Source organism: Neovison vison, chromosome 4, assembly GCF_020171115.1.
Source record: "Neovison vison isolate M4711 chromosome 4, ASM_NN_V1, whole genome shotgun sequence".
NCBI classification, from domain to species: domain Eukaryota; kingdom Metazoa; phylum Chordata; class Mammalia; order Carnivora; family Mustelidae; genus Neogale; species Neogale vison.
The window spans coordinates 38,874,100-38,900,480 of record NC_058094.1 but is presented as its reverse complement, the minus strand read 5'-3'; the positions used below and the strand labels follow the sequence as shown (position 1 = coordinate 38,900,480).

The 26,381-nt window shown below is 42.0% G+C and overlaps 2 protein-coding genes and 1 non-coding gene across 6 annotated transcripts in view; 1 reads left to right on the top strand and 2 right to left on the bottom strand.

Moving 5' to 3' along the window:
• Window positions 1-9,708, top strand: part of MATN2 (matrilin 2) — a 128,194-nt gene extending 118,486 nt beyond the window's left edge. For 2 of the 4 annotated variants that reach the window (XM_044245235.1, XM_044245232.1), the window contains exons 13-18: window positions 2,045-2,458; window positions 4,624-4,776; window positions 5,775-5,846; window positions 6,197-6,331; window positions 6,715-6,813; window positions 9,131-9,708. In XM_044245235.1, the coding sequence (XP_044101170.1) occupies window positions 2,045-2,458; window positions 4,624-4,776; window positions 5,775-5,846; window positions 6,197-6,331; window positions 6,715-6,813; window positions 9,131-9,186 (929 nt within the window). In that variant the 3' untranslated portion in view covers window positions 9,187-9,708. The remainder of the gene's footprint in view (window positions 1-2,044; window positions 2,459-4,623; window positions 4,777-5,774; window positions 5,847-6,196; window positions 6,332-6,714; window positions 6,814-9,130) is intronic. The other 2 variants (XM_044245234.1, XM_044245233.1) reach the window with 1 other exon arrangement.
• A 4,698-nt stretch (window positions 9,709-14,406) lies between these two features.
• RPL30 (ribosomal protein L30) lies at window positions 14,407-17,409 on the bottom strand. Its single transcript, XM_044245231.1, has 5 exons — window positions 17,320-17,409; window positions 17,161-17,212; window positions 16,752-16,897; window positions 15,227-15,357; window positions 14,407-14,506 (listed from the first exon to the last, which is right to left on the bottom strand). The coding sequence occupies exons 2-5, from the start codon at window positions 17,179-17,181 to the stop codon at window positions 14,457-14,459; spliced, it is 348 nt and encodes a 115-aa protein (XP_044101166.1). The 5' UTR covers window positions 17,182-17,212; window positions 17,320-17,409; the 3' UTR covers window positions 14,407-14,456.
• On the bottom strand, window positions 14,682-14,813 carry LOC122905781. Its single transcript, XR_006384456.1, has one exon. It is a non-coding gene; the product is annotated as a small nucleolar RNA SNORA72 (small nucleolar RNA).
• Window positions 17,410-26,381: the final 8,972 nt, after the last annotated feature.

Here is a 26,381-nt window from a genome sequence, read left to right as displayed (position 1 = left end):
CCAAGTACGGTTGGACAGCCCTCTGCAAACAAGTAGCCTGCAAGGAAGCTGTCATTCTTCTGGTCTGGGAGCAGAAGTCTGGTCCTTCTGGCCCTGAAGTTCTTCCACTCCCTCCAGCATCCTTCTTTCCTGGAGAAGCCTTTTGTGCCTCTCTCTCTGCATAGAGGCTGCAAGGACTGATTTTGTTCTGTAAGAAAAGAGTGTGGGGGGAAGAGAGGAAACAGACCTACTGCTGGAAAATTATTCCAGTATTTCTGCAGGCTGCTGGAGAGTCATGTGTGTGTTGCCCGAGTCTTAAATTTTTATTCTTTTGATTCAAGAACAGACTATGAATGTAAATGAAGAGGAGACTTGGCCTTTTGCTCTTTTGCTAATAAACAATCAATAAGTTGAGTAACAGGAACAAGCACTTAATGGGGTGAGAGAAGAATTCAACCCCCAACAACACATACACACACACACACATGCATTAGCATATCATTTGCTTTTGTGTGTCCTTACTTGCTTGTATTATTGTGCTCCACTTTCCAAAATCAGACAACTGCTTGATACAGAAAAGAGAACGTTATATTGCGAACCGTAGACCGTTGGAAATGAGATCATTCATCTGGGATCTGTAAATTCTTTTATGCAGCCCTAAATAACAAAAAGTCTGTCCACACCCAGATTGCCTAAGTATTCACATGGGCTTTCCTGTCAGTCGTCCAAGTTGCCTGAAGAGCTTCCGTATAGAGAATTCCCAGTGATAGGGCGCCTGGGTGGCTCAGTCGTTAAGCGTCTGCCTTTGGCTCAGGTCATGATCCCAGGGTCCTGGAATGGAGCCCCGCACTGGGCTCCCTGCTCAGTGGAGAGTCTTTTTCTCCCTCTCCTGCTCCGCCTGCTTATGTTCCCTCTCTCACTGTGTCTCTCTCTGTCAAACAAATACATTTTAAAAATCTTAAAAAAAAAAAAAAAATCTTAAAAAAAAAAATAATTCCCAGCGATGATTCATTTCTAAGTTTGAATGGGTCAATGGGGTGTTTACAGGTACGGCACCCAAAGGGCACTACTTCCTTCACTTACTCCGTCCACAAGCGTTTGCTGAACAACTATTGTGTGCCAGGTATGGGGGGAAAGAAATGGTCCTTGCTGAGGAGAAGCTGGCAGAGCAGAGAGAAGGACACATAACCAGGTAGCTGGTGGGCGGTGCGGCGGGCTAACCAACTCTGCGGGGCTGGAAGCTACGGCATGTCAGGGATTTTGCCTCGGTCCCTATTGCCATCCTGCCGTGCCCACTGCCTGGCGTGAAGCAGGTGCTCAAGAAGCCAGTTTTTGTCGAATAAATTAGTAGTTGTTAGGAAGACACAGAGTAACAAATATCAGCTCAGTGACTAGGAAATTTCGCTGGAAGGAAGAGATGACAGATTTAAGAAATTAAGAATTTCCTTGTCGGCCGTCTATCAGAATGCCAGCCCTGGGGTGATGTCACCCTCCTGGAGGGAAGTTGTAGGAATCTTTTGTGCTGTCAGACCCTACAGTGTACTCTACCCACAGCCCCTCCCAGACTTGGCTGTCAGTGACCCAGAGTACAGTGTGGGCCTGGTTTCTCTGACAGTCTGTACCTCTGTCGTGTGATTTTGCTTGTGAAGAATATTCTTTTAATCAATTTAACAAGGGGGTGCCTGGGTGGCTCAGTGGTTAAAGCCTCTGCCTTCAGCTCAGGTCATGATCCTAGGGTCCTGGGATCCCCCCTGCATGGGGCTCTCTGCTCAGCAGGGAGCCTGCTTCCTCCTCTCTCTCTCTGCCTTCCTCTCTATTTGTGATCTCTGTCTGTCAAATAAATAAATAAAATTAAAAAAAAAAAATTAACAAGCCACCAGGAAGGCAAATGGGAAAATTACCATGGATTGTGACTCTCCGAGCCCCTTCTGTCCATCCTGTGTCTGATCTGAGGAACCCAGGGGGCTTTCCAAAGGGGTCCTGCCTCCCACTGAAGCACGCTTGTCTCCTACTCCAAGTGCGTTTTGACCATTTGGCCATCTTGACTGTCCTTTCCTTCCTGTAGGATGCACTGAAGGCCCAATTGACCTGGTCTTTGTGATCGATGGATCCAAGAGCCTCAGAGAAGAGAATTTTGAGATTGTGAAGCAGTTTGTCACCGGCATCATAGATTCTCTGGAGGTGTCCCCAAAAGCCGCGCGAGTGGGGCTGCTCCAGTATTCCACGCAGGTCCGCACAGAGTTTACCCTGAGGAGCTTCAAGTCAGCCAAGGACATGAAGAAAGCCGTGGCCCACATGAAATACATGGGCAAGGGCTCCATGACGGGGCTGGCTCTGAAACACATGTTTGAGAGAAGTTTTACCCAAGTGGAAGGGGCCAGACCTCTCTCCACACGGGTGCCCAGAGTGGCCATCGTGTTCACAGATGGACGGGCTCAGGATGACGTCTCAGAGTGGGCCAGTAAAGCCCAGGCCAACGGTAATAAGGGGTAGAGGTGTGGTGCACGTCACTCCAGGATCAGGGTTCTTAGAGTCACTGGGTGGCCAGGTGGTGAGTGAGAGATGCCCTGAGCTTTGGGAGAGGCTGCTCGTCAAGCTTGGATACACCTTTCCTGCACTGCCCCCTAGAGGCCATGATGGGACCCCCGCGTAGTCTACACCAACCACACCCGAACAGTCTCTGGCCATTTCCTGGCCAGTGTGGGACCTCCAGTGGACAGGAGCGACTCTGCACGCCTTATGATAGCGAACACCCTTGTGTTTGTAGGAGGCAAAAGTTAGCTTTTAAGAGAGTCAAAATGTTGGGAGAGAGCATGACTCAGTTGTTACTCAGGAAAGCAAAGCCTGTTCTCTGATGGTTTCTAGACTCATGGATGATGTGGGGGAGGGGAGGACTGGAAGTTACTTTAGTTGTGCCTAGATGCAAAGTGTGGCAGAGGAGCTGTGACCCCCCAGGAAAAGGAAACCCCAAAGCTAGGATGGTTGGTAGAGTTAGAGGAAGGCGAAGTGACTGGATTCCTTGGGGGAAATGAGAAAATTTGAGGTCTTGAAGCAGTTTGCTTGAAAGCCACTTTCTTCAAGAACTTGTTGAGGATACATTCCTTTAGCAACTGCTGTAAGGGGGGAGAAGGTATGCAGACCAGGGCTTCATCTCAGGTGTTATGGGCCTAGTACCTAGACCAGGCCTGGCACATAGTCCATGTGTGACTAATACTTGAGAGTAAATGAACAAGGAGAGAAAGTACTAGCAGTCTTATTAGTGGACTCCATCCCTCCTCACAGAAAGGCTGGCTCACACTGACATTCAAACACTCTTTGTGATGGAGGCCATTTTATTGTTATTGTGTACCTCACAGATTGACACCTTTTCCTCTAGCCCAATAGAATAGGAGCCAAAAAGTGTCCTGTCCTGAATCCTCTGAGTGAACTGTAAAAATAGCCTGAGAACGCATATCAAACTCATGAACCCCTCTAGTCTGCATTTCTAAAGTGTACTGGGAGAAGTAGTTTGTCTCCAAAGACAGTATTGTCTCCTTTTATTTGCCTCATTGAGACTGGTCTACCTTCCTCTTTCCCCCGTTTAGATTTCCACCAATCACCCAAGGGCAGGTGGTAGGAGAAACTGATGTTTATTTGGTTCTAAAAGCAACAAAATTTATCTGAAGTGACATCCTCTGATGAATTTAATTAATGAATTCAATATAATTCAAATGAATTATATTATGCATAGCTAATATAATCTTAAAATAGTAATTATCCTTTTTAGGAAGTTTGCATGAAGTCACTGGGCTCCTGGACAAATATGTTGAACTTGCTGATAGACCCTACATAGACTCTTGCCCCTTGGCTTAAAGAGCCACTTTTACGTGTATTTTTTTAATCCGGCCTAATGAATTAGCCAGAACAAGATATCAAGGCTAAAAAATGTTGAAAATGAAGGAGAATTTAAGTTCTTACTGTTTTGCTTTCAAGTGAAGCCTATATGGAGGAAGGGAATCTAATGATTTCTGTTGTTTAGAAAAGGTTTTGGAGCAATTTCATATCCCTGTTGATATCTAGGGTTGGTACTTGGGTTATTCTTTCTGTCTGACACAGAGGATTTCCAAGAGTCTGCAGATTTTCCTTTTCAGCTCAGCACCTCCTCATAAGGCTTTGTCCTTTCAAGAGAAGTAGGTAGAATGCAGCTTCCCTTGCACACCCCCTGCCCCATCATTAAAGGTTCCTATCCTGTACCTTTAAGAAGTAGAAACTAGGTTAGAAGGTCATAAATTGACCTGCTTCTTGGAATTCTCCCAGAAGAGATTCCCATTTAATAAGCCATAAGATACTGCTCTTTTCTACTTTATCCCCAAGGCTAATTCAGGCAGAAGTTGAAGATTTGTTCAATGACCTTGCCCAGAGCTGAGCAACAGGCTGGTGGTCTAGCTCCCAACCTCTCCTAGTGCCTCACCTTTCCCTCATTGGAACCCCTTCTTTTGTTCATAGGGCTGAAATAAAAATGGCAGAAAGATAAAGGGGGGTTGACCCGGACCCCTCAAGTCACACCGCGTAACATGCACCCAGCTTTAGGTATGGTACATGCAATTTCCAGACCCTGGGAACATAGCTCTAACTACCTCCTTCTTCATTTGCTCTGCAACGTAGGCATAACTATGTATGCTGTCGGGGTAGGAAAAGCCATTGAGGAAGAACTACAAGAGATTGCCTCTGAGCCCACGGACAAGCATCTCTTCTACGCCGAAGATTTCAGCACGATGGGAGAGATAAGTGAAAAACTAAAGAAGGGCATATGTGAAGGTACTGTAATTGACCTCGAGGAGAGCAGCTATGAACCCTTGGAGGAGCAATTCTCAACCTGTTCCTCCCAAGTGCTCAAAAAAGTACCTCCCTGGTGTTTGGGGCCAGTAATGTCTGGAAACACTATGCCCAAAAAGGGGAACAGGAGAGAGAAGACGGGATTCACAGCTAACACTGCGTGAGCGCTTGCTCTGGGCTTGGTAGTGTGATCAATCTTTTGACACACGAGCACAGTTCATCCCCACAAAAGCCCTCTAGAAAAAAACATTGAGCTAAGACACAACCATTATACACAGCACAGAGCTGAGGTTCCATTTTAGGAGATGCCTGTAATTGGACTGGAAAGGGAAGGTAATCCTTTCAAATGTAAGGAACACCTTGCTGCAAGGAGTGGTTCTTCTGTTCACAGAACACAAGCCAGCCCTTTAGAACCTCCATTTTGTTCTGTCCCAGAGCTTTCCGTGCTGATCTCTCTGTGCCAGCACAGGTACAGCAGCTCTGCCCTGGCTCGCTACTCCTGCCCCAGGTTCGGTCACTAGCCAAATCCCAAGCTAAGTGATGTGTTTCACGCCTCCGAAGGAAAGAGCAACAAGAGGGAGGGGGATGGGGCGAGAGGGCCTTTTTAATGCCCAGGAGAGATTTCACCTCTTGGCTGTTTCCTTCCAACTGAAATGCCTCTTAGAGGGGGTCCCCCTACAGTTTTAGTCCTTGGCCAACGTGACCTTTTTTCCCACCCCAACTTCTAGGCATGGAATTTGTGAGGGCATTCTTAAGTAGGATGCACTTAAGGGGTCCAGGTTTCTCTTACTAGAGAATGTCCCTAGCATGGTCTTGGATTACCCTGGAAACCAACTGCTTTTTGAAACTGGTGTTACCAAATAAAACTGAAACACCCTGGGTGACAGCGGGAAGGTGGGGAGCTGGTCTGGGATGTTTCCTAAGGAACACACACGAACGCAGATGACTGTCACTCCCTTTGGTCATCTTTTCCCCCTCAGCTCTGGAAGACTCTGATGGAAGTCAGGACTCCCCCGCAGAGGAACTGCCAAAGAGGGTCCACCAGCCAACAGGTAAAATTAAAAAAAGCCAACAGGTAAATTTTAAAAAGCAGTGTTTCTAGAACTTTTGGTGGATGCTTCCACCATGATTTCCCCCAGACAAAAGTCGTAAAAAGTGAGTCAGTAAGATTTGAATTATGCCAACTTTGGCTTTTTTTCCTCGATCAGATAGGAAACATTTACTCTATACTTTAAGCCAGATTTGGTAATGTCTCTACTGCCAGTCTTTGGCCACAGTATGTCCCAAAGTAGAGCTGTGTGCCACAGCTAGGAATACTAAGTACCTTACTCTGACCACTGACAGCTGTTATAATCACAAACATGTAAAGCAGGTTTGACTTCAGTTTTCTTTCTCTTTACAGAATCTGAGCCAGGCACCATAAATATCCGAGACCTACTTTCCTGTTCTAATTTTGCAGTGCAACATCGATATCTGTTTGAAGAAGACAGTGTTTCACAGTCCACACAAAAACTTTTCCATTCAACAAAATCTCCAGGTAATTCCAAATACAGTATTGCTTCCAGTGGCTCGATACCAGCCCCTTAGCTTGCCAACAGACTCAGTTGCAAGGAGGAAAGGAAAGGAGGAAGTAGGAAATGGGAAAGGGGGAAAGAGAGGGGCTTGAGTAAAATGAGAACTAGAAAAATTAGCTGAAAGAAATGGGCATAGCCTTCCCTGCAGTCCACACTAGCGGCAGCTCTCGGTGTTGGAAATCCATGCAGCCCTCTCCCGAAATTTACTGGATCTGGCTGTGTGGAAAAAGTTGAACATTTCTTTCATTTTGGTTTCTTCCCTATGCTGATTCAGTCCTATTATTATGCATCTGGGAAGTCTGGTGGGTTCTAGAGGTGAGTGAACACTTTCCATGTGCTTTCTCAGGAAGTCCTTTGGAAGAAAAACACGATCAATGCAAATGTGAAAACCTTATCATGTTCCAGAACCTTGCAAATGAAGAAGTGAGAAAGTTAACACAACGCTATATCCTTTTCTAATACTGTGCTTGTCTGTGTGATATGAAGAATTTCACCAAACTTCACAGATACTATCTGTCGGTATGTATTAAATGAAGTCATTTCCATAAATCCATGAGTAGTGAACTCATAGAAAAGCTTTTTTCTTAAGCAACCTGCTAGGTGTTTGAACATCAAGGGCAAGCCAAGCTTCATGGCAAGCTTGGGTCAAGAACTTGGTTGCTCTCTGCCATTCTAGGGTTCAGCGTTTGAGGCCAGCCAGTCAGTACACAAAGTAAGAGAAGACAAGAGTTAAAATTTAACTCCCTCTCTGCTGGGAGGAAAAGGATCTGTACCAGGTCTGATGTCCATCAAAGGTATGGTAAGTCTCGGCAAAGAATGTAGAATGATGAAGTTTCAAACTCCCATCTAAATTCCAAACCTTTCTTTCGGCCCCAAGCCACACTGCAGCCAGCCACAGTGGGTAAGCATGTAGTTTCTAGAGGACTGGGGTTTTTTGTTTGTTTGGCAGCTGGGATCTTTTATATCAGCACTCTAAGATGAAACATTTTATCAAGGGAACAGCAGACTCAGTGATTCATTAAACCAATATTACACATAAAAGGAATGCTTTGAGATAATGGAGAAATGAGGATTCAGTGTTTTTATATCGCCAGTTGCTCTGAACTTAAAACTACAGTAAGCTTAAAGCTGGCTCCTCTCTATCTCAACATGCATCAACTAGCCTATAGGGAGAAGGTTGAATTCTGAACTCTCTCCTTGCCAATGGGTTTATATAATAAGGAACAGATGTAGCGATTCCTTTCTGAAAGCTGGAAATCTGTTCCCCTAAGTAAAATAATCTGACAGTGGTTAATGTAGGTGATGAATCCAGGCTTTCATTCTGCCAGGGGGACTGGTGGAGGGTATTAAGGAGCTTACATGAAAACAAATGCTTGTTCTAATGCCCCGCGCCTCTCTCCTTTCCCACCACACTTCTGAGGGTCTTCTTCACGAGAGACTAAGGAAGTTATCTGTAAAAGAGCATAGGTCAGAAGTCTTCAATGCTGCTACCCTTTGGCCATTATCTGGCATCGTGGGTGAAAACTCTCCCATCTCTTTACTCTTGTGACATCATCTCTTACTAAAACCCAATTCTCTTTACTATATTCCCCAAATTGTCACTTCTGGCTCCTAAAGGTATGTTACGGCAAACTAATTTATAAGCAACACAGGTGTGAGTAAAATTTAAAAAAAAAAAAAAGGGGCGCCTGGGTGGCTCAGTGGGTTAAAGCCTCTGCCTTCAGCTCAGGTCATGATCCCAGGGTTCTGGGATCGAGCCCCGCATCGGGCTGTCTGCTCAGGGGGGAGCCTGCTTCCTCCTCTCTCTCTGCCTGCCTCTCTGCCTACTTGTGACCTCTGCCTGTCAAATAAATAAATAAAATCTTTAAAAAAAAAAAAAAATTAAAAACATTTTTTAAAGGGAAGGCTCGGTTGGTTAAGCCTCTGACTCGATTTTGACTCAGATGATGTGAAGGTTGTGAGATTGAGCCCCACCTCAGGCTCTGTGTTGAGGGTGGAGCCTCCTTGGGAATCTCTCTTTCCCTCTCCCCATACCTCGCCCCATTCCCCCTCACACATATTCTCTCAAAAAAATATAAAAAAATTAAAAAAAAATTTTTTTTTTTGGTAACTCAACTACTTTGCTTTGATGTTGAAGTATTTAACCTGAAGGGGATTTGTAGTCTTTTTTCTTTTTTTTAAAGATTTTATTTATTTGGGGTGCCTAGGTAGCTCAGTGGGTTACAGCCTCTGCCTTTGGCTCAGGTTGTGATCCCAGGGTCCTGGGAGTGAGCCCCGCATCGCATCAGGCTCTCTGCTCCACGGGGAGCCTGCTTCCCCCTCTATTTCTCTCTGCCTACTTGTGATCGCTGCCTGTCAAATAAATAAATCAATCTTTAAAAAAAAAAAAAAAGATTTTATTAGGGAGAACAAAACCAGGCAGAACAGCAGGCAGAGGGACAAGCAGGCTTGCCACTGAGCAGGGAACCCAATCTCGGGCTTGACATGGAACATGATCCCAGGACCCTGGGATCATGACCTGAGCCAAAGGCAGACACTTAACTGTTAAGAGTCACCCAGATGCCCCAAGGGATTCATAGTCTTGATAGCATGTGTTAAATGGCTTACTATAAACCTTCAATGAGAGTTAAAAAATTTTTCTAAATGGGGAAAACCAGAGGTTTGTATCTTTGAGGACAAATTTTACATAGCTACATCAAATTGTATTTGATTGTAAATAAAAATGGACAATTCAGATTCCTCTTCCTTAATTTGAGATTTACTAGAAGAAATGACACAAAGGATGGAAGCCCTGGAAAACCGCCTGAGATACAGATGAAGATATGAAATGCGCTATGTATTTGTATGTCATTGTATCAAATGTTACAATGGAAGCAGCTTGAGCCCCAAAGCTCAGGCTACTGAGTCTAAAAAGTTGTAAAGTAAAACAGGACTAGGACTTAGAAAGCTGGTTTGCTATAGAACAAAAGTACAACAAGTACAATAAGTACAATAAGGCAAAAGTACAACACTAACTTGTATAAATTTGAGAAAAAGTTCTTCAGAACCCTAAATTGAGATTATCAAGTGAGAATAAATAAGCTATGCAAGCTATTCTGTAACATACTGTGGACATGATTTGCTTTTGCCTTATCCTGCCTTAGTGTTGTGATCTCATTTGACTAAATTAGTTTGCAGTCTTACTTCTGTAGAACACTGGCCATAGGAAGACTATTTTTTTGTATTGGACTTTTATCTTGATATATGTATATGGATGTATGCATAAATTCATAAAACCTATGTACTTGAATAAGTTGGATTTTTTTAATACAATATTAAAATTCACCACTTCAGAGAATGGTATTCTGTGTAAAATTCCTAGTTCACTTTAAATGCAAAGTATGGTTATGTGGGAAACGGTCAACCTCGACTCTCACTGGCAATCTGGAAAACCCAAGTTAAAACAATCAGCTTGGCAAAAATTAGCGTCGGACTACAGTGTTGGCAAGGATGAAGAAAATGGGGCTCTTGTACACTAGTGAAAATGCAAATAGGCATGCTCTTTGGAGTATAATCTGTCAATACCTAATAAAACTGAAAAGGCACACCAGCCTGCACTCTAGCAGCTGCGCTCACAGGCATCGAACTAGAGGACTTCAGCACATACACACAAGGCAACCCATACAAGAACGCTACTTGAGTTTATAAATCATCAGTTGAAAATAACCGAAATCATCATCAGAAAGGGAACTGATAAAATTATGTGATCCCTACCTCAGAAATACCATACAACATTTAAAAGGAAGGCACTAGACCTACATGCATACATAGTAAAACTCAAAGCCAAAGGTACTGGCGCCTGGGTGGCTCGGTGGGTTAAAGCCTCTGCCTTCGGCTCAGGTCATGATCCTGGGGCCCTGGTACTTAGCCCCGCATCTGGCTCTCTGCTCATTGGGGAGCCTGCTTCCCCCTCTCTGCCTGCTTCTCTGCCTACTTGTAATGTCTCTGTCAAATAAATAAGTAAAATCTTTAAAATTAAAAAAGAACCAAAGGTAGGGGCACCTGAGTGGCTCAGTCAGTTGGGCATCTGACTCTCGGTTTCAGCTCAGGTTATGATCCATGATCTTGGAGTCCTGGGATCGGTGTTAGTGTGGCTTCGTGCTCAGCAGGGAGTCTGCCTAGGGATTCCTTCTCCCTCTTTCCCCCACACCCCTCCCGTAATCTCTAACCAAAAAAAAAAAAAAAAAAAAAAAAAAGAAGATCCCCCAAATGACATCTTTCCCATGGAAGCTACTGTATTTGACGCCAAGTGATTCTTTTTACACAGAACACTTTCAGTAAGCTTGTCTAAATATTTCAAGAGGAGTGTTTTCATCAGAATGTCCTCCCAAAGGGCACTGTGGTAGACTGAGAACATTTCCTTTGTGTATCTTCGATCTTATCTGAAAAATCATCTGATTTTCTCCAAATAGAAAAGCTGCAATTCAAAGTATTAAATCACGTATTTGTATTTGAGTCACCCAGTTGGTCCTGAACAGGCTTTCGCTAGTAAGTACTGACCTGGGTTGGCATTACCTTCTGAGATGTACTCCCAGTTAAGACATTGCTTCCTTAGCTCAACTGTACTTCACTTTCCGTTGAGTCCCAGCTCCCCCTAGTGGCTCTAGACTGCACCCCCCACGTTTAAACCCCTTAACGTTTAGCTATTCAATACATTTAATCAGTTTTCAAGTTTCTTCATGTTGGGGAGAAGGCCTTCAAAGGAAACAAAGGCCTCCAACCAATCAAAATTTAGATATTCATCCCAGTTACTTACTTGAAGATAGTCTAAAATCTGAAGTATTTCTCCTTTTTCTTTGTTTGGCTCTATACAGATCTTAGGTGTAAAAGTTTTGCATTCAGGTTTATTGTGGTGACCTTTATAAGCCTTGATTTCCTCATCTGTCAAATGGAATGAAGTATGATCTCACTGTATTGTCAAGAGAATTAAATGGCTTAATGTGCACATTACTTAGTAAAGTATCATTTTATATACTCAATTATTAGCCATTATGTTTTTACTCTTCACCAGTCCATGATGTCTGACACAAAGATGGTAATTTATGTATATGTTGAATCAATGAATGAATGCTTTACTTACCTTAGCTCAAGAAAGTACTTTGGCAGATTCCTACTCCTTAATTCTCTTTTGAGGCAAACAGGTAGCAGGTAGTAAATTACACTACATGTATAGATGCTCAAGGCGTACTATCAAAACAAGATGAAGATGAAATTCTGGCCTAGAAAGTCACAAGCCTATCAAAGAGAATTAAGTAAAATGTTTAAGCCCTAAAAGTCATAGTGTTTGAACTCATGTGATACAAAGTTGAGTCTGTCCTCTAGGGCCTTCCTTAGTTTAGTGAGAAACAGGTGTGATTAATGCCATAAAAAAGGTTCTATGGTAACTCAGAGGCACCCAGTCTAGACTGGAAGAGGCTATTCGGGTAGGCCTGGAAAAGGAGGGCAACAGGAAAGGAAAGCAGATGCCACAGCAGACATGGGGAGCCCAAGTGTGAAGCAGCAGTTGGAAATAAGATATGAAAGCAAAGAGAACTGTTTTCCATGGACCAGATCTTCCAAAAGGCCCAACTAACTGCATTCGAGACCAGCCTACAGTTTGGTTTCTTTTCTAAGTACGTTTTGCCCCTGCCATGATACCATACCAATTGCAGTTAACACACTCCACAATAACCAAACTCTTCTTTGGGACATTTCTATCTCCAAACCTAACAGGTAGCTCAGCACAAGTATGCGATAAATTCAGTTGGCTGGAATTTCCTGCAATCTCCCGCATACTAGAGCTTCCCAGCCAAACACATTACTTTGATTATAATCAGAAAATAACATTTAAAAATACCAACTTAGACCTTCCCAGATCTTCCTGGCCAGTAGTATTTTCTCTAGTTCTGGCAGCATTTTAATGGCAATTCTTCACATCTGTCCTAAGCCAGCATGAGTGAGGTTTAATCTCCTTTTCTCTAAACTTTAAATTCCTTTCTTCCTAAACAATGAGTACACAAAAAACACAGATAAAGGCAAAAGCTCAATGACCTTATAGTGTATTATCACTATACAGAAGCCCCAAGAAATCACAAAATTATTTCCTAAAAGCCATCATTCTAAAATGCCTGCAGCCAAAAATCCTGCAACAAAATCATTACAAAGAAATGGTACACTGGTACCTGTGATATTGTATCCTCCAGAAACCACCCCTGAATAAATTAAATTGTAACTTATCAACCTGGAAGAACAATCCAAAATTAATCTAAATCATTGCAAGCTCAATTTGAAAGGCAAAATTTACCAAGTAGAAAATAAGCACACAAACTTACTTAACCCAAAGACAAACAGTTCTCACAACCATTGAACAGACTAATAACACTAGAGGCCAGCAATAGTCTGACCAAGCAATTCTTTTCAAGGGCAAACTTCAAATATCTTAAACCACCTTGGGCACCTAGTCTCTGGATAGGAAAATACGAGCACTTTAGAACGCTTAACAGATTTCCACAGCTCTGTGGCTCTTAACCAGGAGATGCTACTTTGAAAACATGGGGTAACATTTCGGGTATCATTGTAACATGGAAAACCGTGCGAAATATCCTGCAGTATCCAGTCCTCCACAACAAAGAACTGTCCCATGGAAAAATGTCAGTAGTGCTCCCAGATTGAGAAATACTAAGTTAACTGAACAATCAGTAAGAAAACTAGTTAGTAACAACTATTCTTCAAATTTTATCTACAACCTCAGATTAACTTCAGACACAAATTAAAATCATGCAGTATTAACTCATTTCCTTTCCTATACAAAACTGGGAATTTCATCCACCCGTGGTTGTTTCACAGCTATTAAAAAAGGACTCTTGTGATTCCAAGTTCAGTAAATACTGGGACATGGACATTCTGTACAGTGTACTGATGGCATCCTCATCTCCTATGTCTCACTCATCTACTACTTGAACTGCCTACGAGCTAAGATCTTTAAGATCTTAAGTCCAAAAGACAAGGTTAATTCTGACACAGCTGCAGCCTGAAAGCCCAGCACATGGATATGTAGAGTATACTTTACCACCAACACTTGACTCCGTAAATCAAGATATATTTTTTTCCCATAGGGCGCCTGGGTGGCTCAGTGGGTTGAGCCGCTGCCTTCAGCTCGGGTCATGATCTCAGGGTTCTGGAATCGAGTCCCACATCGGGCTCTCTGCTCAGCAGGGAGCCTGCTTCCTCCTCTCTCTCTCTGCCTGCCTCTCTGCCTACTTGTGCTCTCTCTCTGTCAAATAAATAAATAAAATCTTTAAAAAAAAAAAAAAAAAAAATATATATATATATATATATATATATATTTTCCTCCCAAATAAGTCCTGAAAATGTCCCCAAGGAAATAAAAGAGGGAAAAGGGTTCCAGTCCGACATATTTGGAAGATATGAGATGCAGTTTCCCCAAAATCTGCACACCAAACACACTTCACAATGTATCTTCTAGGAATAAAATCTAAAACAAACTTTGGCCAACTGTGGACTTAGCACTTACTGAAGACCTGGGATTCTTCTGAAGCGCTCCAAGTACACATCTTCTATCTCAACCATTGCACACCCATAGGAAAAATTCTTCATTAAAGTTCAACAGAACTTTTCTCAGACACACAAAATTTTGGAAGGGGAGTACATATTTCATTTTATTCTCTCTGCTTCTCAAATCTGTAGATTTAAGCCAGATTAAAAACTGCAATTCCGGTTAAATTCTACATATTGATCTTTGCTGCCTCTCAAACATACTCAAATATAAAATGCCAATAGTATCAACACTTTTAAAAGACTGGAATCTTTAAAAAAAAATCTAGTAGAGGAAAGGAACTCTGCACTCCCTTTACAAAAAGGAAAACAAACACTGGGACATATAGTTCTTAACCCAAAAGTCTTGCCACCACATCTAACTGCCTTATCCTCTCAAATCCTATCTTCAGAAAGGGTATGGAAACAAAAAGATATAAAGGAAAAAACGGCAACGAATACCATGTTTTTAAAACAAGCTGTGGCCAGTTTTATTAAAGAAAAATTCCGTGTGATTTACTTTTCACCAGTCTGTTCTGGCATGCTTCTAATGATATCAGAATCACCTAGAAAATAAAACACAATAGTTTTACAAGTCATTTAATCACAACTGGTAATCATCAAATTAGAAATGGTTATCTTTAAAAGTTCTGACACTAGCTTTGCTATCATTTCTCAAGATGATCAGATACCTAGTCATAGGCATTTCCCATATAAGATACATCATATCAATCGGACGTGGTTTATCACCAGCATTGATAAAACCAGACCTAGGGAAAGAACTAGGTCTGGGGACACATGCATGGTCTTAATATAGCGAATGTTTAGCCTGCCCTGATTATTACAAAATCAGAACAGCGAGAATATTCGCAGTATTTTATGAATTAAAAACTTGTAAGTTCAAAATATAACATGATCTGTATTTGTAGGAACTTCTTTCCTCAACTTAATTTTATCTGTTCTTAGGCAGCCAGTAAGAATTCCTTTCTTTAACTATTTCACCTGAATACTCTCCCCATTTATAATTTCACCTTTACCAAGGTCCTAATTATGTAAGTGCTTCAAACCAAATTCATTTCAAAGTAAAAAGATTTCATTTATAACAAGATCTATTACAATGTATTGATATTCATTATCAATTCTCTGTGAAATAAAACTACAGGATATCACTTGCTCTATCCACAAATTCTCAATATCTGAACCTAGGAATCAGACATTGGTATAGCAAAGAATACCTGTAATTACATTATAAAGGAAAAAAATTATTCTGACTTTAAAAAAAATACCTGGATCAATGATAGCCAGCGTGCATACTCTGTAGTATTTCCCACATGCTGTGCCCAATTCAATATTATTGCCACTGTAGTGATGGACACCAGTTTTGGCCAACATGGCATAGTATTCTATTTCAGATTTCCTTCAGAAACCAGAAGACAAGCAAATGAATACGGTCACAAATGACTGAAAAATAAAATGTTACCACTTTCTTCATTAGTTTTAATGTTGGTAAGGCTTTCCAACAGTAACTAAACCAGCTGTTACTCTTTTAAAAAGTACCATATCCATTAGCCAAAACAAACTGTCCTTTCCTTTGATCCCCTATAAGAAATGGGATCAGTAAATATCAGCAAGAATCATCAAGTATCTTCTGAATATCTACATTTAACACTGTAAATTATGCTCATGGAAAAGAGAGTAAGATGTGAAATAAAAGTACTTACTTAACAATCACTAGTCACCAGACACTTCATATAATTCCAGGACAACCTCCTAAGTAGTAAGTACTCCCATTTTTTATAACTAATGAAGACATTCAGGCATAGAATAGTAAGTGAAGGTTCCAAGTTCAAGCACATGTTATCTTTAAAAGATAAGCTATTTCTGTTACTCTCTGGTGCTGAATCTTAGATGGGGAGTGATGTTATTTACACAAAGCTAACATTTCTGTGTCAACTGAGCAGGTGGACATTGAAGGTTTTACAAATCTGAAGAGTTCTAATAGAACAGCACCATTACTCAGATTATGGATCCGCAGACCAGCAGTCGTGGGAGTGCTTGTTAAAAATGCATAATGTCAGGTCGCATCCCAAACCCATGAAATCAGAACCAGCATTTAACAAGATGACCAGTAACTGTGCTGAGAAGCACAGAGGAGGTTAAGCTTGAAGACCAAAAGGAGGTTAAGCCTGAAGACCAAACCACAGGATGGGATGGAGGATGGAGTACTCCAGGAAAGCCAATTATGTACAGACACCCTATCTAAAATCCTGTGAGATTATGCATTACCACAGAAAAATCAATGTGCCGTACGGAACTCCCCAGTCCAAGCTTCTTTATCTTATTTTCCATACTAAGCTCACTTTCCAAACAGTGAAGTCAAGCAAACACTTGGGGAACTAGGAACCTGCACTGCAGCTCCACCGCCGGCCTCAACTTTTATCCTATTAGCTCTTCTACACGATAACGAGTTCAAAAAATGATTTTTCAAGAAATGACCAAAAAGGCAGGACACAAAACACATGGAAATACAAGCATGTGTCTGTGCTTCCCTCAAACTTCGACGTTCTGTGGTTTTTACCCCTCTGCCACACTTTTTTTCCCCTGAAGATAAGCTTACACAACGAGAAAACATGATGGCGGTCAGCCCCAAAACACCACTTAAGAAACCGTGAATTCTCCAAGTGCTCGCTTGTAAAATTCTACATAAAACCGAGTTCGTACTACGCAGACTGCCCATGGTTAACACTCCTGGGTATTCACTCCGATCAATATACAGTGGGCGACCCACACCCTCCAGGTTCCTTCCATTACCTCAAGGCCGGGCAGTTGTTGGCGAGGATGACCAGCTTCGCTTTGCCGTGTCTGATCATTTTCAGAGTCTGCTTGTACCCCAGCACGTATTTTCCACTTTTCATAACGAGCTGGAGCCTGGAGTTGATGGACTCCAGCGACTTTTTCTACAAAGCAAACATTTCACACGGGCCTTAAGGCCTTGTTTTTGAACCATCTCAAACAGCATCCAGCTTTCTGGAAGCCGAGCCGTTTAATAAACCTCCTAAGTCTAGGGTCCTAAATCACTGAGAGAACCACTCGGCTTCCTCCTGGGCCCCTCCATGCCAGTGGGCATGCTGTCTCCCCAGAGTGCTCGGATCTGCCTGCCAGGGGCCAAGACTCAGTCTTCCACGTGAATCGGCTTCCGGCCCCGGCGCGTTTCACTCACCGTCTTCTTTGCGGCCACCATCTTCCTGTCTTAGGTGCGGGACGGCCCCAACCTAGAACATACAGAGGGCAGGACAGGAAGTTTAGGATAGCAGCTCCAAACGGCAACTCGCTGGGATCCCCACACTGCCGAAACCTGGGCCCCGCGGAGCCCACTCACCAAGAGCAGCCGCCAAGATGGCCGGGAGAGAGAAAGGAAAGAACTCCCACAATGCAAAGCTCTTCACAGCCGAGCCAAGTCGTCGGAACCGGAAGTGAGCCGCAGGCGGAAGGGGCGGGGCAAAAAGACGAGGGCCGCGCTGACTGCTGTTGATTTAGTTAGGTAGAATGGCGGTACAGCTGCGCGTTCCCTCTTCCTGCCGGTCCTGAAGTTGCGTTAGCGTGTTGCTCCGAGCTGCGGACTGAGGAACCGGGAACGTCAAACCAGGAGGGAGTTGGAGAAGCCGACTGAGAGTGAGGCGGGAGGGGACAGTGACAAGGGGCCGCGGCGGCTGAACCATGGTCTTAGAGCGGCTGAGCTCATCTATACCGAAGCCGCGTCTCTTGGGGAGGACTCCGGTGAGCCTCTGCTCCTGCGTCTACCCTCCTGCGTCAATTCCCCTCAGGCCGAAGCAGCTGGGTGCCCTCTCCTGCCCTCGCCCAAGTTGCCGGCCTCTCGGAGAACCGTGGAGCCCCACGCAGACTTCCCCAAACTCACCTCTTGGGTGGTGGTGTTAGCGCAACTTTATAAGCCGAATTTTCAGAGAGAGCAATAAACAGACCTAATTTACAGATGTTTTTGTTGTGAACGTTGGACCTTGGTATCAATGTCCAGTGACGGATGGGTCAAAATAGCACGCACAGAGCGTCTTCCGCTAGTACCAAAAAACTGTAAAATCGGACCAGTACCGGTAGGTAAGTCGTTATCGTGTGTCAACTTTTAGGAATATATCCTACAGAAACAATCACAATTTCTCAAAGTCATGTGAACAAGGATATTTATTTCAACATTTATTTTATTATTATTTTTTTAACTTTCTATTTTTTATACACATATATTTTTATCCCCAGGGGTACAGGGCTGTGAATCGCCAGGTTTACACACTTCACAGCACTCACCAAAGCACATACCCTCCCCAATGTACATAACCCCACCCCCCTTCTCCCAACCCCCCTCCCCCCAGTCAACATTTTTTTAAAAAGATTTTATTTACTTATTTGACAGAGAAATCACAAGTAGGCAGAGAGCGGGAGAAGCAGGCTGCCCCCTGAGCAGAGAGCCCAGCGCCGGCCTCGATCCCAGGACCCTGAGATCATGCATGACCTGAGCTGAAGGCAGAGGCCTAAGCCACTGAGCCACCCAGGTGCCCCTTATTTCAGCATTTTTTTTTTTTTTTTTTAAGATTTTCTTCATTTGTCAGCAAGCAAGCAGGGGGAGAGGTAGGCAGAAGAACTGGTTACCCCCTGAGCAATTAGCACCACTGGGGACTCCATCCCAGGACCCTGGGACCAAGACCCCACCAGAAGGCAGACGCCTAACAGCCATCCAAGCGACCTGATTTTAGCACTTTTTTTTAAAAGCTGTTCTTTTTAATATTTATTTTTAAAGATTTTATTTATTTATTTGACAGAGAGAGATCACAAGTAGGCAGAGAGGCAGGTAGAGAGGGGGAAGCAGGCTCCCTGCCTAGCAGAGAGCTCGATGCGGGGCTCCCTCCCAGGACTCTGGGATCATGACCTGAGCCGAAGGCAGAGGCTTTAACCCGCTGAGCCACCCAGGCGCCCCTATCATTCTTAATATATGTGCTTGTGTATGCATAGAAAATTCAAGTCTGCAAAGCTAACCATCAAAACTTAACCACTGGATAAGGTAGGAGAGTGGATGAGGAGAGGACATTTTTTTACCTTCATGTTTCAGTACTACTTGAATTATTGTATAGCATGAATTGCTATGTAAAGTTCCTTTTTAATAATAAAGTGGTGATTTTAAATAGGTCTTTTGAAACATCAGTTATATCTGAAAGCAGTATCTGAAAGTATGGCAGCCAGGTCACCTGATTAAAAAATACCTTGAATTACGACTCTTGGACCCCACCCAGGTATGTAGAAGAAATCCCTGATGAGGCCTAGGAATCTGTATTTACTGTGCAGCTTCGGGGATTCTTATAAATATTAGAATTTGAGAAGTAAAGAATAGGGAGCACCTGGCTGGCTCAGTTGGTACAGCATGCATCTCTTGATCTTGGGGTGGTGAGTTTGAGTCCCATGCTAGGGGTAAAAGTTACTTTTAAAAAAACACAAAAAAACTGAAGAATGAGATAACCAAGTTGAGTTTGAGGCATACTTGCTTAGGTAAAGACAAAAATGAAATAATGTATATTATTTGGTTTTTTAAAACGTATATTATTTAATAAAATTTAATTATTTTTTAATGTATATTAATTTGTTCTTTAAGTATAAGTCTTTATACTTTTATATGGAGCCCTATATTTTCAAAGCTTTTTAGTACCCCCATTTTAGAGATTAAATAACTAAAGTGCTTGGTAAGACTTATCTGGGGTGCTTTTCGTTATAACAAGTTTCTGGTCCTAACTATATATGTCCTTGATATACTTTAAAGATCCCAGCGATCTTACTAGGGTCTTGTACTGGAAGCCAGAGAAGCCCAAAGCACTTACTTTATGTATGAAACATGATCACAAAATGTTTGAGAATTCTACTTAAGGAGTCTTAACTGATTTTGCTACATTTCTTTGGAGACAGTCTTAGGTTCTTGGTTTTTCTATTTAATATCTGCATGACTTGGGGCAAATTGTCTAAACTCCCTAAGCCTCAGTTTCTTCATCAGAAAACTAAAATAGTGTCTACCTTGTAGTATTGTGAGGATCCCAGTAAACGTAATGGTGTCTAAAGCACCTAGCAGGGGCGCCTGGGTGGCTCAGTGGGTTAAAGACTCTGCCTTCGGCTCAGGTCATGATTCCAGGGTTCTGGGATCGAGTCCCACATCGGGCTCTCTGCTCAGCGGGGAGCCTGCTTCCTCCTCTCTCTCTACCTGCCTCTCTGCCTACTTGTGATCTCTCTCTGTCAAATAAATAAAATACAAAATCTTTTTTAAAATATTTTTAAAAAAAATAAAGCACCTAGCGTAGGGCCTTGTACAGAACACATATGCAGTGAATATTAGATCTCTTCGTCATTCCAACTCTCATCTCTTCAACCTTCCTACCATAGCCACCCACCCACATCTAAAGTCTTTCACAACTTTACAAAACCTATACACTAGGGGAAGAAGCACTTACCATGCAAAAATGACATATCTTTTGACTCAAGAAGATTTTATAAAATTTTCCACACTTGTGCTTATTAGAGCAGGAATTGGCAAACTTTTCCTATAGAGCCAAAGAATAAATACTTTACGCCTTTGGGGCCATATGTTCTCTGTGGCAACGACTCAGCTCTGCCGTAGCAGAAAAGTAGCCACAGGCAATATATAGTGAGTGTGTTCCAATAAAACGTTTGCAGAATCAAGCAGCTGGCCAGATTTGGCCTGCAGGCCATCGTTTGCTGACCCCTGCATTAAAAGATTACTCTTAACTATTATTAAAAATAACTGCGTTAAGTCATACCCTTATTCTAAAGAGATGTCTGTTGAAGTATGTATGGGTGAAGTGTCATGATTGCAGCTTCTTGAGTCGCTGAAATAAATGTAAATAAAATCTAAAACGAAGATAAACAGGTTGCTCTACTGCATTAGAGCAAATGCAGTAAAGTGTTAACTGTTGAATTTAAAGTGGAGGGTACATAGGTGGTAGTTTCACTATTCAACGTTTTTGAGTTTGAAAATCTTCATACTAAAAAATTGGGAAGTATATACGCTTTAAGAAGGATTTTGCCATCTAGATATTATTTTTGTTTTTCTGGATATCAGTCGGTAGCATTTCAGAGTGATTTTAAAAAAATACCAACAGGTAAATGGGATAGAACAGAATTAACCCAAGACTTCGGTTTTCATTCACTAAAATTGCTGCTCCAAGTTTCTGAGAACTCTGCAGCACCTGCTTTTATTGTGCAAAAGTTCATACTTGCTGTTGGAATTAAAAGTGACAGGCTGCATTCCCTCTTAGAGCAAATACTAACAAGTTCATCTGATGTTCATTGGTTCAGTACACTAGCCCATCCCCTTATTGTTAAGCAGTTAAAACGATTATATTATCATCAGCTATGAGTTATTTAATGTCCAGATTTGGAAGCGGCCCATTAGTACAGTTGACTGTTGAACAACTCAGAGGCTAGAGGCACTCACCTCCCCATGCATTTCAAAAATCCATGTATAATTTTTGACTCCTCAAAGACTTAACTACTAATAACTTACTGCTGACCAGAAAATCCTTATTAATAACATAAACAATGCATTTTTTATATTCTATATATTATGTACTCTATGATAAACAAGAGAAAATGTTACTAAGAAAACTGTAAGAGAAAGTACATTATAGTACTGTACCAGAAAAAAAAATCCATGTTTAAGTGGTGTTGTTCAAGCGGCAACTGTAATTTGGAACTCTATTTGTTTAATCCAACCTTTACAGTCTTAAATCACCCTGGACATTAAACATGCTCAGAAATCTGATGAAGAGAGGGAGGGATGGGCATTCTAAGTGAAAATAGCCTGTAAACCTAATGAATGTTGGATACCTTTCAACTAACTAAACACAGATACACCAATACAAGAATTCTGAACCATTAACGGACAATAATAAGGAATCCAAAATATTTCTTCTATGCTCTCTGTCCAGACTGCAAATGCTCCAGACTGCACTGGATTAAAAAAAATAGGCCAGAGAAATGCTTTCTCCTTTTTTTAAAAAACAATTTTTCCATCCAAGGAGCGTATGTTTTTTATACTCTTGGATACGAAGAACCCAGAGTACTTTGTTCACTATTTTACTGTGAAGGAGTGAAACTTGGAACATAGGATGATGTCTATAAATGTTTGTTTTTAGGTTATTTTATATTTCTAAGAGTCAGTTTTTGAAATTTTAGTATAAATGGGGTTCCTATGTATCTGTCTATAATGTGACATTTTACGTATTATCTTCAGTAATTTGAAAAGCCTGCCATGTACATGTACTTTCTTAATAAAGGTGTGATACATAAGCTAAAACACTGATGTTTTTGCTTTTAACTAGAACTTAATTAACTTAATATGGTAATACTAATCAGAATCAGTTAATGGCGAAATAATAAATGCAAATTTGGGACAACACCAAAACATGGGTATGTTGAAGAAAAATGATAAAAGGAGTACTTGGAGATGAAAAGATTTACGAACTATTCCCATCAAGGTACTATCAGCATTTAAAATCACAGTATAAGTTATATTCAGGTATTATCACAGTAAGACTGAAGGATTAAGATAGGACAGGTAATTGCTAAGAAGGAGAGTGGTCAGGGAGAGGGGAGGTAGGGTAAGCATTGTATATTAGTCTAGATAATTAAGTTGTAAGTAACAGAAACAAACTAGCTTAGTTAAGCATAAGAAGTTAAGCATATGTTGTAGTTTACCAAATGAACAAGAAGCCTGGAGAGCAAGACCCAGATCTGTGTATACTGGTCATTGGAGAAGCAGTCCCTTTTATTAGTCACTGGTTCAAAACATGCTCTGCAAACCATAGGGCAATACCCCAACCTTCAAAGATGTTTTCTCTTGGCTGGTGCCAAAACTGAGTGTTTAATGTGCCCCTCCATCATCCTATAGGTTTAGCTTCTGGCTGTGGAGTTAGATGAAAAGACCGGTAAATCCCATAGAAATTAACCCATTACCTTACTTGTCTCATAGTGAAATGAGTTATTTGATAAGATAATGAATGTAGTGTCTTGGTGTAATGTCTTGATGATACTATAATGATGTACAGGAAAAACAAATCTAACCCTATGTCTATTAAAAAAAAAAATACAGGGGCGCCTGGGTGGCTCAGTGGGTTAAGCCGCTGCCTTCGGCTCAGGTCATGATCTCAGGGTCCTGGAATCGAGTCCCGCATCGGGCTCTCTGCTCAGCAGGGAGCCTGCTTCCTCCTCTCTCTCTCTCTGCCTGCCTCTCTGCCTACTTGTGATCTCTCTCTGTCAAATAAATAAATAAAATCTTTAAAAAAAAATACAGAAGAGGTCCTATAATTCGTTCACGAAGTGGGTCATAGGTCGGCTCAAGGTATAGGTACCATGTCGGAGGCTTACTATGGTCATTGTTAGTGCGGCTGGCAAACTGGGCACTCAGCCAGGTAAATCATGTTAAGTGGAGGAACATGCAGTTGAGCTCATGTAGGGCTTCTTTCTCTATTCTTAGAGCCATCCTATTCCTGAGCCCATTGAGCAAGCATTGAGGGGCTCATGAAAAAGACTACCATCCACAGGATACCAGATTATTATTGTTCACCTGATTATAAAATGCTTCCTCTGAAGAAAATGGAAGAGACCATGCCTTGGCTGATAAATTATTGCCAAGGAAAAGTAAGGTACCCCAGTCAACTCCCAAAAGATAACTGATGGGGGGAAAGTAGGTACTTATAACTGGGCCCAGTAAGCCCTGGTTTAGCATGAAAGCATTAGGATTCAGAGAATTTCAAGATAGTGTTCATATTTAACTAATCTGTGAGTTACTGCATCTCTTTCAAGGAAGAATGGAGTTTTGGAAAACTTTCACTAGCTAAGTAAAATTAAATGTGACTTTAACTTTAAAAAAAGCATATTCTGAAATGGAAGTCTGCCTGTGGACTGACTTGTGTCCCCTCCCTCCCCCATCCATATGTTGAAGCCCTTACCCCCAATGTGACTCAGTAGGGAGGTAGGTTTAGGAGGTAGTTAAGATTAAATGAGGTTATTAGGGTGAGGCCCTAATGTGTTAGGACTGTGGTCTTGTAAGAAGAAGAGGAAGTCCCAGGGACGCCTGGATGGCTCAGTTGGTTGAGAGTCTGACTCTTGTTTTCAGCTCTGATCTATTTCATGGGTCATGGGATCCAGCCCTGCATTGAGTCAAACACTTAGCAGGAGAATCTGCTTGAAGATTTTCTCCCTCTGCCCACCCCCCCAACTTGCCCTCTGTCTAATATAAATAAATAAATCTTAACAACAACAACAAAAGTCCCCCCCCTCCCCCAACCCCATGTGAAGACACGCTAAGGAGATTGCCATCTGCAAGCCAGAAAGCGTTTTCACCAGAAACCAAATTGGCTGGTACCTTGATCTTAGACTTCCCAGGCTCCAGAACTAAGAGAAATAAATATGTTATTTAAGCCATCCAGTTAATGACATTTTGTTATGGCAGCGCAGTTTATGAAGTCCTTTTAATAGCATTTAAGCAAGACATAAATATTTCCCAAATTTTGGCCTATACTGAAAGGTCCATCCACGTATCTCCCCCTAAACTTCCTTGCACAAATTCTGTAATTTTGCCCAGGGACTTGGAATCTAGCCAAATCCTTAGCCACTTTCAAAGTACTTGTCTTGGGGCACGTGGGTGGCTCAGTGGTTTAAAGCCTCTGCCTTTGGCTCAGGTCATGATCCCAGCGTCCTGGGATCTCTGCTCAGTGGGGAGCCTGCTTCCTCCTCACTATCTCTGCCTGCCTCTCTGCCTACTTGTGATCTCTCTCTCTCCCTGTCAAATAAATAAAATATTAAAAAAAAAAACAAAAAGTACTTCTCTTTCCTTGAGGCACAGTAACCCTGGACATAATGTTAGAAGGTGAGTTATAGTGCCTATTGTAATGTTACAAAGTGTACTTGCTCAAAGATACCCCGTCTCCTCTTCATTCGAAGGGATCTGTGAGTTGATTGCTGGGCAGCCCAGGCTTGTCAGGCCTATGCTGCGGGAGGGAGAGAAGAGGGGAAGAAGGGAAGGGAAGGGGAGGGAAGGGGAGAAGTGAGGTAGAGAAGGGAGGGAGGGAGACCTCTACACATCGTCAAGACCATAGTTGTATACCGCCATGACTCATATAGGGAAATCTGTCAAGTTTTAGACCATTTGAGCATCCAAGTTAATAATGATGGTGTTATGATCTGAATTGTGCCCCCCCATTCATATGTTGAAGTTCTAAACCCCTGTAGTTTATAATGTGGCTGTTTTGGAGACAGGGCCTTTACAGAGTTAATTAAGGTAAAATGAGGTCATATGGGTGGGCCCTAATCCAATATGACTGGTGTTCTTGTAAGAAGAGATGAGGACAGAGATGCTTACTGTGGGAAGTCCATGTGAAGATATATATGGTGAACACTGCCATCCCAACCCAGGAAAGGCCTTCAAAAGAAACCAACCCTACTGACACCTTGTTCTGATTTCTAGTCTCAGAACTATGAGAAAGTTTTTCTTGTTTAAATCAGTCTGTCGTATCACAGATCTAAAAAACCAACACAAATGGTAACATGACCCATTGAATATGTAAGAATTCATGAGTTTTTATTTCTTACAAATAAATGAATAATAAATGGAGGAAAAGGGAAAGTGCTCCCTTTTACTGTAGAATGCCAAGTAATAAGTGTAGAAGGAAATATGTAATTAGAAAAACCACTATTTGATAACCATCATAGTAATAATTGGTCCCAGCAAGAATATTAATGTATGCTAACAGTGGCAGATAAAAGTTTGATGAGATATAGGATGTTAGTCTTAAAATAAATTACAAGGAGTAAATTACAATAAATTACAATGAGTAAAATAGGAACTTTTTGGTGGCAAACTTGGCAGACACTACCTTAACTAACCTGTCAAAGTTAACATCACCAATAATAGAGGAAACTGACATCATTTGCTCTCCGTGGGAATTCACAGACGACGTAACATCGTGCATTCCAGCCAAAACTGCACTGCCGAAAACAATCATAAGGAAACACCGGACAAAGCCAAACCGAGAAATATTCTACAAAATAAATGGCCCATTCTCTTTTTTTTTTTTTTTTTTAAGATTTTACCCATTTATTTGACAGAGAGAGATCACAAGCAGGCAGAGAGGCAGGCAGAGAGAGGGGAAGGGAAGCAGGCCCCCTGCTGAGCAGAGAGCCTGATGCGGGACTCTATCCCAGGACCCTCAGATCATGACCTGAGCCGAAGGTAGTGGCTTAACCCACTGAGCCACCCATGGCCCATTCTCTTAAAAGAGGTCAAGGTCATGAAAGACAAAGACAGGGGAACTACTTCAGATTTAAGCAAACTAAAGAGAGGCACAACAATTAAATGTGATGTGTGGTCCCAGA

Coding starts and splice junctions, on each gene's coding strand:
- RPL30 (XM_044245231.1), bottom strand. CDS start 17,181: ATGGTGGCCGCAAAGAAGACG. Junction 16,898..17,160: donor TGGTGGCCGCAAAGAAGACG/GTGAGTGAAACG, acceptor TTTGCTTTGTAG/AAAAAGTCGCTGGAGTCCAT. Junction 15,358..16,751: donor AACAACTGCCCGGCCTTGAG/GTAATGGAAGGA, acceptor TGGTTTCTGAAG/GAAATCTGAAATAGAATACT.